Source organism: Taurulus bubalis (assembly GCF_910589615.1).
Source record: "Taurulus bubalis genome assembly, chromosome: 6".
NCBI classification, from domain to species: domain Eukaryota; kingdom Metazoa; phylum Chordata; class Actinopteri; order Perciformes; family Cottidae; genus Taurulus; species Taurulus bubalis.
The window spans coordinates 18,361,185-18,374,471 of NC_136594.1; the positions used below are offsets into that span (position 1 = coordinate 18,361,185).

Sequence of the window (13,287 nt, forward strand, 5' to 3'; positions counted from 1 at the left end):
ATGCTTCATTTAGTTTTCTCTTGTACCTCAGTGGGCTGAAGTGTACGGCACATTACACTTAGCGGGTCTGTGCCTACAGTGTTATTTCCATGCATGTGTATACCTGCATATGTGTATAACTGTGTGTGCCTGCATGCAAATTTGGATTCATGAAAAAATTAACTATTTTCAAAACAGGCCACAATTACCCTTGTTGACCAAAATATACAATACGAAAAATATGTAGACTGACAACATCACAAAAAGACTGATTGCATTGTCTGCTTTCAGTTGGTTAAATCCTCAGGTGAGCACGCTCATGTGCTCCTGTCAGCGACCCCACGTGACCTCCAGGGCCACCTGGGATCAGTTTTAGTTCGGTGAAATAAGGAAAAGGAGTATTTCTTGGTTTCAATGTTGACCTTTACATGGCTGACTAAACCAGCTCAGTTAGCGTCTGGTGACCTGCACCTCGGTTCTGAGAGTGACCTGAACTGGGATTTGGACGGATCACTGATTATAAACCTGCAAAGTCTTATTGTATTGTTCTCTGTTCATCTTTCATTTCCTCAAACTGCTTGTCTTTGCGATTCTTCTTGGTTCCTTCCTGTGCGATGTCCTAGTTGTTCCCATCCACTACTTGGGTTTAGAGAGGGGCACCTGGAGGACAAAACCTGCTGCCCATGTCCTCCTCTCATTCGTAACCCAACATTAACTCTTTTTTTTTTATCCACCATCTTTCACTTCTGTTTGTCTCTCTTTTCAGAGCCCTCAGGATTTGGGGTGTCCCGGGCCGTGCCTGTCTAAGTTGGGGTGCACCTTGTTTTTGAGGGGTGGAGGTTTGCGTTTTCGCTTGCGTGTAGGAATGGTGGTAGTGTGAGCCGGGTGGTTGAACAGGCTGGAGGAGGGGAGGGCCTCTCTCTCTGTGGGAGGGTCCCAGTCCCGGCCACTGGGTGTTGGGGCCGGGGTAGAGAGCAAGGAAGGTGTAGGTGCAGGGGTGCAGTTAGGTGCAGAGGGGGTTTTGGACAGCGGGACATGGGAAGGGGCAGTGTTTGCTGATGAGACTGGGAGGGAGGAGGCGTCAGCAGCAGATTTATCAGTGACTGATGGAGGGGGAGGTGCACTGACGGAAGGTTTGGCTGATGATTGAGGAGCGGACGTATGTGTAGTGGCAGAGGCTGGTCTGGACTTTAAAAAGGGAACAGGTGTGGCGACTGGAGTCCTTTTGGGGTTGGCAACAGTGTTTCCACAGTCCTTTCGAACTTCACTTTTATCCATCTTTTTCCCCTTTTTGCTCCCTTTTTGTTTTTCCTTGCCAATCTTTCGTTCTCTCCATCCGACAGAGTCCTCACCTTTTCCTCTCGGTCCTGCCTCGCTCCTCCCTCCCTTACCACCACCACCTCCTCTCTCTCTCCGCCTCCTTTTCCTCTGGGTTCGCTCCATTCTACACTCGATGTGGTACAGATCCTCTGTTGCCATGGTAACACGGTCCAGCTGCTGCAGCAGGGCTTCCAGGGTCGGGAGGAGCCTCCTCAGAGAGGCTTCGGTCTCCGTTCTCTCCCTCCAGCTGGTGCTTCCCGTCACGACTCCCGGACCGAGCCCCAAACCCAGGCCCAACCCGAGTCCCAGGCCGATCCCCGGGGCTTCTGTCAGGCTGCAGGGGCTGGAGGAGGCGGGACGCCACGAGGCCTCAGAGCCCGCATCAACGCAGTCCGGGGTGGGAGAGGAGTCGGGACCGTCCAGTGGGGGCAGGCACAGGGACTTACAGTCGCTGGTGGAGGACGAACGGGACGGTGGAAGCTCCATGCCCTCGAAACGCACCTTATGACGAAACTAAGAAGAGGAAAAAAGAGCAGCAGCAGGGTCAAGGGACAAGTGTGAGGATGATGTATATCTTTTTAAATAGTACAAGAGACATAGTCACGAACGGAGTGTCAACTACCATTCATCTTTTCACATTTTGTCCCTGTAAAATCTCTAAAATCTTTATGGAAATAGATCAAACTAACAGGAAACGTACCTCCTTGGCCCTGCTGAGTCCCATCCACATTTTGAGCCGCCTGAGAAACAACTCAACCATCTCGTAGTCCTGGAGATCCACAGCCGGACGGTAAAGCTCTGCTCGTGCACGGCGGTAGTTCCTAAGTAACACAGAGGTGACTAACCACAGCAACACAAGCCGAAGAACAGCAAAGCTCGCGTGGAAAACTAAAGCAAAGAGAGTGCTTGAGGGACCCGTAAGTGTCCAGCTAGGACGCCATGACAGTAGGCACCGTCCATCAGCTCCTAACAATGACCGGCAGGCAGCGCTCACACTTCCGTAGCCGTCGTATACTGAGTGGAAGAGCTGGAGCAGAGGAGACAGATGAAGGAAAAGTTCAGGTCACTCGCAGTACTTCACAGGGAACCAGAAAAATGGAAACCAAAGGCCAATAATCAGTTCAGTTATTCTCATTTTAAGGTGAAGCATATATTTTAAAGGTAGGCAAATATCTAATACATTATGTCCTATTGTTCTCTTTCAGTGTACACAGCGAGGCTGCTATTATAGTTGTTCCAACAATATAGATGAAGATGTTTTGTGCAGTCTGTGCTAAAGTGAAGGTTTATTGTAGATTCTGTGTATTGTCATTGTAAAGAAAGTGTAGGTCGTGAAGTGTTTCTGAACAGAATCAAAATGACTATGCATGAAAGGTAAACAAACATGCATGTGGATAGATTTTTGGTAGTTATGTACTTGTTTAATGTAGTTTATATATGCACATTTCTATCATGTTTTGTCTGTTCGTGGGAGGGGACCAGCGAGTAGTAAGAGAAGGAGAAGTCTGACCAGGTGTCCTGTGTGTGAGTAAGCCAGCAGCAACAGCAGCAATGCCAGGGCGACTGCCAGCAGCTCCCAGACGGAGCAGCGCAGAGCTCTGCCAAACACGGCCCACTCTCGGAGGAACCGCAACTGGTGGGACGCCTGGAGGACCAGACAGGGAGCGTGAGGGGGGAGTCATACGACATGTAGATTTTCAGTATATTACAACTTGGTCCTTGTTTTCATAGTTCGGCCATCACTTCTAGCTGTTATAACATTGTAGGACACCACATTTATTTGACAGTTAGTTACTTCCATTTTACCCAATCTACTCAGCAATTTTGCAAAAAAACAAAATTGCTCAATGTTTAATCATTTTGTAGTTTGCAGTCATCCCTGCCTTCCTTGGCCTTTGTCTCTTACCTTGAGCACCAGTATGAACAGCAGCAGGGCAGACATGGCTGTGTACATCTGACTCTGTCTGGCCAGGGGGTAGAAGTCCGTGAAGGCGTCCCGAGGGTGCTTCAGGTACGACGCCCACTGCTGCGTGGCCATGGTGCAGCGGCTCAGGTGCAGCCCACACACAGACGCTGCCAGAACCAGTTTGCAGATGCCAAGAAGTCTCCAGGTTGACAGCAGGTACACAAATCCTTCTCTAAGGAAGCCCAAGATCCCCCGCAGCAGGAAATACAACACCAGCCCGAGGAGGACGATCTGGAAAAAGCAAAAAAGTTAAACTGGAGATATGTTGCCAAATTCACAATTACAGGGAGAGGATTCAGGTGTAGCTAGATGGTCGGTATCATTTGTTGTCAGTGGTTACCATGAGAAGGAGCTGCAAGTCCAGGCCTGTGATTGGCCACAGCGTGATGACGAGGAGGTCGAGGCTGGACTGGGCCCGCTCAGAAACTGGAAACTCGATGAGGAAGGAGAAAACCGCCAGGAGGTTTGTGTTGATGTTGTAGAGAGAGAACTCCACAAACACAGCCCGGGTCCTATGAAAACACACACAGACAAAACGGGCACACACTTAATGGACAATGATAAGATCAGGATTCAAGATAGTTCACAGAGTCACTTCCTGTTTTGGTTACCTCTCTGTTTCGGAACCAATTTACATTTTTAATTCATCCTATTTAAGCTTGGGGTTTCCATCACAGAAAGTTTAATTTCACATTAAAAAAACAATAGTTCAAAAGACACAGTTTAGTGGACTGTAAGAGGCCCACTTTTTATGGACCTTCAGTTGTTCCACGCTGAATATTGGCAACCAAATGTGGAAGTTTTGTTTATGCCATTAGTTATTGTTCTCAGAACAGCTGTTGAAAGCCAGCCCACATTCTCGACTATATAGTTTTCTACTGTTTTCATGTGCAACTTTTCAATGACTGCAGGCTAAAAGACAAATTGCACTTCAGGGAGAATAAAACAAATATAAAGCCACGAGTATGCATGGTTTTGTTTTATTGTCAATCATCGTAACCCAATTTCAATTCCAATTTCTTATTTTTTTTTTGCCTTGGCCTTATTATTTACTACCTAGCAGCACACTGGGATATTATTATTCTCAGTTCTATATGTTAGTGTAACTTTGACTACAAAGGTTTTTATATTATTTACAGTCTTGTCCTTCCGCATTCACTACCTGTAGTCAAGCCAGTGCAGCTTCTGCAGCTGCTGTAAGGAGGAGGACGCCTCTGCCAGGCTTCTGTTCAACTGCTGGATCACATCTCCACTGTTAGACGCCTTCATTTCATGCGAACGCCACGCCCTACAAATACAAGTGGAAGGAGACACAGAGGGGAAAACAAGAACATACTAAATAAGACCAGATGTTAAATAGACACAGAATCTGACCCAAAAGTTAACTTAACGGCTGCCTTGCTGACGCCAGGATTTTAATCCTTCCCTTACCCGTTTGCATCGTTAGTTCCCAAAGCAGTGAAATTCTCAGCGTCTTTGGTCGGAGGTGGAACCCAACCCTTTCCCAAAATACTGTCCCCTGCCCTGGAACCACCTACAAATTGAGATTGAATTGCATTAATTTAATAAATTCTCAGAAGATTTATACATTCAAACACCCTTTGATGAAATCCTTATGACTTTTTATGACATGACATAACATACTATTATTTGTTATGATGTATTTTAAAACATTTGAATTGTGTACACTATGACTTTTTATGACATTTTCACAACATAAGATACTTTTACTGACAAAATATGCGATGACTTATGCCATTTTTACGACATAGGATATAGGATGATCCCCGGCTCTGCTAGTCCGTGTCAATGTCTCCTTGGACAAGCCACTTATGTTACTCTTGATGGACAGGTGGCACCTTAACCACTGCCATCAGTGTATGGATGGGTGTTAATGATTGAATGATGATAAGTAGTGTTAAAGTGCTTTGAGCGGTTGGAAGACTAGAAAAGTGTAGGTCCATTTACCATTTACCATTTCAATCTTACCTTGTGTGTCACGGATTTGACGAAGCCTCAGCGTGCCGAGCAACACACTTCCTGTGTTTCTCAAGAGGGCAGACTCATCCAGTAACTGTGGCAACAGTGACTCATTCAGCCACATTAGAGCATCAGCTCGGCTAAAAATAAATAAATAGAGGGTTATATAAATTGTGTATTTGTCATATGCTACATTGTAGAGTTGTCACAATGCTGTATACACATTTGCTGATTAACAACTATTTGTGTGCGCACACTAGGTGCATTTCCATTTTCCTGTTTCAATGCACATTTTCAATTTGTGCTAGAAAAACCTGAATGGAAAGGCCTAAAATGTAAAAAGAAATATTGAAATATTGCAAAAAAGTTTGTCTTGGTTGAAATGATGTGTCAATAAAAGCAAAACACGACAGTGGTTTCTGCTCTGCTGAAGAGAAAAAAACTGTCTCCTCCTCACTCAACACAGCTCTGATGTAACCTTCCTCACATTAAACTATGAAACAAACACAACTATCATATTTACACCGAGTTATCTACACTTCTTTCACCGTTTTGAGGTTCGACTGGCCCTCTCTTAATTGCAGTGTTTTCTTCTGCAATGGTATATTGGGAAATTGGCCCCACCTACAACTCCTGTTAATCGCATAACGTTAGTGGATGGAAACCAGCATTCGATCGCATTTTCTTTTGCCAATTTTCTCAAAATTCCGTTAAAATGTGCGATACATTTGGATGGAAACCTTGCTACTGTAAAGAGATACTGTGCAGTTACGGACAGTTTGCTTGAGCAAATCTTCCCCCTCTTGTTCTCTTTTGGAATACAGGAGAACAAGAGATTTCAAAGAGCTCAGAATTTTTTATGACTTCAAAGAAGGCAGAAGGTCACCCTTGAAAAATGAGATCTCCTTCTCAACAGAACGAAAGGTTAGGTGTGTGTTTGTGAGTGTGTGTACCTGCTGATGTTGTGGTACACAGGTGTGTGTAGTGCTCCTTGCAGTTGAGTGCGTAGTCTCAGGCTGTGTGTATCTTTGGCTGAATCAGAGTAGTTGAGTAGCAAAACCACCAACAGGAAAAACATGTAAACCAAGAAATTCTGAAAAAGAGATCCACATATTTTGTTAACAATTAAGATATCGAGCTCTCCAACACTGTAAATATATGAGGACAATCTCCAGAATCATCTCTTTAACCTTGCACATCTCTCTTTCTGACTCACCTTCAGCATGGTGTGCAGCATGTGGACCTTGCGGGCCTGGTGCCGGGCCTGAGACAGAGCGAAGCCCTGTGGAGGACTCACCCTGTGGACCCGCTGGACCACCCTCTCCAGCCGGGGGAACTCCACCAGCACATCCTGATCCTCCGGACGCAGACGCAGCACACACACTGCATAGTAAACGGTCTCACACAACACCTGTGGGACAGCGGGCGGGAAGCAACGCAGCTGTTAGTTTGGGAAAAAATTGTTGAATTTTGAGGTTGTTGAAGTTACTCAGCCCAAAAGTTAAAGTAGGAAAATCTCAGTTAAAAACAGATCGTTAACATGACCACAGCCAAATGAGAATGTAGTCTTTTGGGTGTTTGCAGCATATGGATAACATTTCAGCTTGTCAGGAATAAAGAAAGAGGTTGGTGGATTTTTCCTTCATTTTAAGTGTTTCAAGGACGCCAAAGCAGCAGGATAATGTATTTGTTAAATCAATAGATTTATTTTTACCACAAAGGAGCAGCACGAGCTGTAAAAACAACACAATATTGTCAACTTAAAAAGTCTTATGTGTTGCATGATTACTCATACAGCAGATACAAATAATTGTTAGGTTTTTGACATGTCCAATATTTACTGAAAAGCTCAGCAGAGCTGAGAGGAATTGAAGTGTCTGGTAATAATATATGTAGGCTCATCATCCTAAGTGATCTTAAAAATAGACATTTGACACATACAAATATTGAGTGCAGCGTTAAGTACAAAAACAAAAGACGTGATGGGAATTTAGAAAAGAGTATGTGTGAAGTAAACAAGTGTGTTTACCTTAACTGGCTCCAACAGCAGACAAGAACACAGGAAACTGGCAAAACAGGAGATGAGCCACATCATGGCTACGCTTTGACTGAACCCATGACCCGCCCAAATCGAAACGCCATTTGCCAAAGCGATTCCCGCCCAGCTGCCCCACAGGGCGGCACGCCCACACCAGGGAGGAAACCTCCGGGGTCGACACACATCTGTCACAACTGGAGAGGGAAAGGATCCGTTAGAATGTGAACTAAATAGAATGATCAGGCAATACCATTTAAAGAGCATTTTACATTTTTAATTCACAGCATTAACAATTTAGATATAAGGAATTTGCATTATAATAATCTAGTCTAATAAATAGATTTCACCAAAGGAGAAACATTTTCACAAACTTTATTCACCCACAAGGCCCCAAAAAGTCTATTGCACGAAGAAAGTTACTTTAAGTTAAGTTAATCAAATTCCCCAGAGAAGAATACATGATGTCACAAGAACTTTGAATTCAGAGCCTCTTCAATTTGTTTTTCTCTATGACAACAAATTACTTATTTTGCCAACTAAGGCACCAAAAGGAAAGCATGATGTATAAATCCTCATTTCTAAACATAACTACAATAACCACCATCACTGCGCTCATTACCGCATAAAAGTAGAACATTCTTACTCATCTTTCCTTTTCAAAAGTAATGATCAAACTTCACACTTGACCTAATGGAGTTACAAGTTTAATCCTAAAAAAATGGGGTGATTTATGTGTCAAGAGCTACAGCAGAACAGCTTGCAGATCATTGTTCTCAAAGGAATATCACTTGTGGATGCCATTTAAGCCACATTTGGGGATCTACTACAATGACCTTGTTGTTTGGTATTTAAGGTTTCATGTAATGCACCTCACTGCCATTTATAATAACTGAACCAAAGGTTTAGCACCACTATAACAAGGATAAAATAGACATATTTGCCATTTTCTTGTCAACCAACTCATGGAAATATTATGTACAATACAATCGAACAATTAAAAGGGAACTTTGGGATTTAAGTTAAAGACAAAAATAAAATCCTCAAATTTGAATTCTAGAATAACTAATAACTAATCTTTTTTTACAACTTAAAAATTTAAGAGACAGACAGAGGTCTCTGTATCCTTGGTCATAATAACATAATCACTCTCTCACACTTACAGACACACACACACACACACACACACACACACACACACCTGTATTTGCGATGAAAGCCGTTTTTGGAGGGGCTCTTCTCACAGATTCTAGAGGAAGAGGCTCATTCAGCTTCTGGCGAAGAATCACTTCAGTCTTATCTCCTAAAATGCTCAACCTGACACACACCCACAGGCACAATGGCAATAATTAATACAATAAATTAAACTCAAGTAAATCCACAAACATTCCAAAGTTGAAGCAAATTAAATTGCAGTATTTTCATAAAGGTACGTTAAAAAATGTTCAGAGATCAAACTTACAGGTCAGCCATTTCACTTTCATCTGTCTGAGGAAAGAAGTTTTGTCCATCTGCCAGGATGTGTTTGATCAGATCCTCGTCTGTGAGCAAAAAACATCAGCTTGTATTTCAGTACACTCATAGTGTAAAGATACAACAGATGCTTCATGTACTCAATAAACCAAGGAAAAAAGTTTGTGCTGCTGGTTTAAAAACCTTTCTGCTTCAGTTACCTGAGGAGGTGAAATACTTGTTGCGCTGGTCAGTCCCCTCCTCATCGTCAGGGTTAAAGGTCATGTCCACACCGAGGTGCCTGCTCCCCTGACCCCTCTTCAGCCTGGGCAGTCCTGCCCCGTGACCCGCCCCTCCCACCACAGACACATCACTCAACAGCTCTGGCCAATCCCCGTCCTCCATCTCGTCTTCTGCCATGCCCCAACTCTCCCCACTGCAATACAAAGCGACAGATGTTTGTTAAGTAGTGCGACATCAGCAAATGATTCACTGAGCCCGAGAGTTTCTTCTCTGTCTGTCTTAAACCTAACGAAACCAGAGGTTTCGCAGAGGAGAATGATGATACCAGACTAAGTGCTGAAACAGTTATGGCTTCAGAATGTATAACTGTTTCCGCATTTGACATCCAAGAAAATCCAATACAATATATATTGTATTCTTTCCATTCTCTTTTGGGGCACAATACCAAATTACAAACCATTTCCTTTTTTATTTTTTTTATTCTTTATGCTCTTTATTCTTCTATTCTCTCTAATCCTTGTTCCGTCTGACAGCTGGCAATCGCACTTGGCATTTGTCAACCAATAATTTAAGTCATGTACTGCCATGGCAAGAGATTATCTCACCTTTTGGTTGATGGAGTGGGCAAATCCAAATTGGTTTCTTCTGAGTTGGTCTGAGAGGACGAATAGACAGACAGAAGGACACAGATAGAGAAAGAGACAAACACTCATCACCAGGGAAAAGCATGACTGCATTGTTTATACTACAAGTACAAAAATATATACAACAGGCATGATTTAGCTTTACATCCCATTCTTTCCCCATGAGACTCTACCTCGCCATTAAAAAAGAGGAAAGAACTTCCAGCTATGGAGTCATCCAGGAAGTCATCAATCTCCACCGACTCCTGATCCACCTGAGGTGGCACCTGCTCCACCGACACACACTAATATTCACACACACAAAGACAATTATTCAACTTCATATTTGGCCCATGGAAGGTGATAAAAACCTTGATCGAGTTATAGTTTTGAGCGGGTTTGTGTTACCTTGCTGCGGCTCATTCTGAAGAGCGTGAAGACGAGCAAGTAGAGCGGGTAGACGATCAGACAGGTCACCACGCCGGCTGCCACTGTCTCTCCATTTAATGAAGAAAGCCTTGACACGGCCCGCGGGCTGCAACACAGGATGGTATTAAAATGTCGGAACAAATCACCTGTAGTTGTAAAGTGGACACAAAACCATTAGACATTCCTCCTTATACCTGTATCTCTTGTCCACCACAATGCTGTACCACAGTGTGTTGGCCATTACAAAGAGCTGCAGTAGCACGGCGCAGCACGTGGCTCTCTGCAGGCGGGTAAACGGACTGCGGGGGGGCCTCTCCCACAGCGACAGCCAAAGGTGACTCTCACACAGCGCCCTCTGAAGCTCGCACCGCAGACGGCGGGGCAGCTGACGAAGCACAGCCTCCTCTGAAGGAAACAGGAAGAAGCACGATGGAGTGAAAGCGGCCTCCTGCATCAGCTGGATGCTTATTACGGATGATATGGTTGTAGTTTCTCACCTGAGGCCTCCACCTCAATCTCTACCTGTCCGTCAGTTCTCTCATTGTCGACAGAAAGCCACTCCTCAACCAAGAAGTAGGAGCTGCTTCCCGTCTGTAAGTCTTTGACCAAGACATACTGTAGCATCCACGCTGGAGACAGACCTGATGGAGGGTCAAGAAATGGTGGTTACAGGAAATGTGTTCAGCTGGTTAAAGTCTGTGTGATCACAGGTCTCTGTTGTGTGATTCCGTACCCTTGTTGTCGTGCCAAATTCGTATTTTCCAGACATTTCCCAGGCTGGTATCTGTGGCAATATGAAATATGTCGAGAGCATTGCGCGTGAAAGCTCCTCTGCTGTCGAGATGGCGGTGTCCGCTGCGGCTCTCATGTCCATACAAACTGATTCCCACATGAGCCGAGGTGCCTGGAGGAACAGAGAGAGGCGCATTGCGTCACTATTTCTATAAATCTGAGCTTTGCAGAGACCACGATCATGTTTAATTTGTAGTAATGTAGTTTTTGCTATTTAGATAATTAAGGCAGTGAAACGACAACCAATCATTTTCTTCCAGAAGAAGGGAGGGTTGTTAATTCAAAGACCACACATGCGTCTTAAAAGTCTGATTTAAAAAAAAAGAAGCTCTTGCAATAGGAGTTTAATCAGGGTCGTCTTTTCAAGCCAATACAGTATTAAGTAACTTCAGTATATTATACTGTAAATGGTCATTGAGCTATTAAATAACACCTGTGTCCACTTTTTAACATCCTGACAGGTGTCTAGAATTGTCCCACTATCCAACTCACCTGCCCCGCGGCTCCAGCCAGACTTGACCTGGACCTCGTACTTAAAGAGTCCGTCTTGGCCACAGAGTGGAACCACACCTGCCCGGCGTAGATCCAACTGGTCCAACTTGTGCAAGAGGGCTGCTGCCACAACATAGCTTAGTAAGCCCAACACACACACCAACAGCACAACCAGGCTTGGGGCACCAGAACGCTCCTAAGGGACAAGAAAAACGGTTTAAAGTGTGTGTATCTGGGACATGTGCACAAAAAAGTGTTTGTTGTCGTGATACTGACTGGCACTTTAAAGCTGATGGCGTCGGCCGGTACAAATAGGCCTGCGGCGAAGGCTGTGAGGTGCCTGGTGCGACAAAATGCTCTGCTAGCATTGGTTTCTGCCAGGGGCACCATGCCATCTGTCCGCCACTGCTTCTCACTCTCGCTGAAGTACTGACACAGAGAAGCAAACACCCCGACCTCCAGACAAACACCTGCAGGCTGCGAGCTGGGGCTGCAGGCCGTGCTCACGTTGATAAAGTAGTCCAGCGTGGTGTCGTACGTCCTGTGCAAGACAGGAAAGAGAAATGTAGTTCTAATCGAACAAAATGCCAAACAAATGACTTGGTAACCTCAGAGCTTGACCATCGGCCCTCAGTTGCCACAGACAATATTACAAAGTGAGCACACATCATGTGACACAGCAGTGGATTAACAGGAGCTCTTACTCTGGCGACAGGAAGAAGGTGTATTTCCTGTGGTCGAGATCTTGGCCTCTGGTCATACCGAGTGTGATGCGTTTTTTGTCTGTGGAGTTGAGCTCATTGGGTCTTTCATGTGAATGAAGGTAGGCTGTGATGTGTGGCTCCTCCACATCCTCTTCTATTTTATTCTTCTGTCTGGCATCTGGAGAATGAATTGAAACAATTGAAGAAGAATGAACTGGGTCACAATTAAAAGTATGAAACTGGATTAGAAAAAAATCCATTTATCAAACATGAAATCACGTTGAGGAGCCATGTTGTGTCACCAAATGACAAAACCAGACAGCTATACAATTCACAAAGTCAATGTGGATTGTATGTGATCTCCATATTTGGCCCATATGAGCCTCTTCAAAACTCACACAGCCTCTCACATGCTGAGAGGAGGGCCCAATCAACACAGACTGGTTCTTTATTGATCCCAGCTTCTTGGACATATTGCAATATAAGTGAGAATAATATAAAAGACAAGGCAACACTACTGCTATTACAGCTTCTAAATACCTTCCACACACAGTTTAAACAAACAATGAACACTGTAAGCTCAAACAATGGGTGTGTTCATTGTATTGAATCAATGATGTGGTGAATGTGAGAGCTCACCCTGCAGAGTGGTGAAGTTGAGCTGCACAAACATCCCGGCCTCTCTGTTGGTGTTTCCCGTGCTGACCTTGACGATGATGGAGTCACAGTGGCTGATGTTAACAGCTCCAGCTGTGGGGATCCCTCTGGTACCAGAACCCTCAGGATCTGCTTCTGCTCCACTACTTCCGTTGTTTACAGCAACAGTGATGGCGAGACTATCATCCAGTCCGGAGATGGGAATCTGGGTGCCATTTTCAGTGCGGAACTCCATGGATGCCACCTCAGTAGAGACGGTGTAGTTGGCCACGTAGTTGAAGGGGAAGGGGTTTGACTCCACCTGATAAGGAAAAGAGATAACCATGAGAGGAGGTGCACAGGGGAGAAGGTTAGATCTGAAGTGAGTGTGTGTGTGTGTGTGTGTGTGTGTGTGTGTGTGTGTGTGTGTGTGTGTGTACTGATGAGAGGCCAGCAGGTTTCATGTGTAGAATTTAGTATTTGTAGTTTCCATCATGTTACCTGAAACAGGAGCTGCATTATGCTGTTTCCTGCTGCAGCTCGGCCAAGACTGTCGTTGAATGCTCGGGGGATGGAGAACCGCTGGCACTCTGGAAATATAAATGAGGAGAGAAGATGAAACACGGATAGAAACTA

The 13,287-nt window shown here is 44.6% G+C and overlaps 1 protein-coding gene across 1 annotated transcript in view; it reads right to left on the minus strand.

Moving 5' to 3' along the window:
- Positions 1–741: 741 nt before the first annotated feature.
- Positions 742–13,287, minus strand: part of pkd1a (polycystic kidney disease 1a) — a gene marked incomplete at its 5' end in the record, with an annotated part of 55,227 nt that continues 42,681 nt past the window's right edge. The window contains 25 exons of the mRNA XM_079219817.1: positions 742–1,812; positions 2,000–2,326; positions 2,810–2,944; positions 3,206–3,496; positions 3,606–3,777; positions 4,428–4,553; positions 4,697–4,799; positions 5,255–5,385; positions 6,199–6,338; positions 6,462–6,656; positions 7,275–7,477; positions 8,482–8,597; positions 8,743–8,821; positions 8,954–9,168; positions 9,581–9,630; positions 9,793–9,903; positions 10,007–10,133; positions 10,222–10,432; positions 10,525–10,668; positions 10,761–10,931; positions 11,312–11,507; positions 11,588–11,852; positions 12,016–12,193; positions 12,655–12,973; positions 13,153–13,241. Coding sequence (XP_079075943.1) covers positions 751–1,812; positions 2,000–2,326; positions 2,810–2,944; positions 3,206–3,496; positions 3,606–3,777; positions 4,428–4,553; positions 4,697–4,799; positions 5,255–5,385; positions 6,199–6,338; positions 6,462–6,656; positions 7,275–7,477; positions 8,482–8,597; positions 8,743–8,821; positions 8,954–9,168; positions 9,581–9,630; positions 9,793–9,903; positions 10,007–10,133; positions 10,222–10,432; positions 10,525–10,668; positions 10,761–10,931; positions 11,312–11,507; positions 11,588–11,852; positions 12,016–12,193; positions 12,655–12,973; positions 13,153–13,241 — 5,156 coding nt within the window. The 3' untranslated portion in view covers positions 742–750. The remainder of the gene's footprint in view (positions 1,813–1,999; positions 2,327–2,809; positions 2,945–3,205; positions 3,497–3,605; positions 3,778–4,427; positions 4,554–4,696; positions 4,800–5,254; positions 5,386–6,198; positions 6,339–6,461; positions 6,657–7,274; positions 7,478–8,481; positions 8,598–8,742; positions 8,822–8,953; positions 9,169–9,580; positions 9,631–9,792; positions 9,904–10,006; positions 10,134–10,221; positions 10,433–10,524; positions 10,669–10,760; positions 10,932–11,311; positions 11,508–11,587; positions 11,853–12,015; positions 12,194–12,654; positions 12,974–13,152; positions 13,242–13,287) is intronic.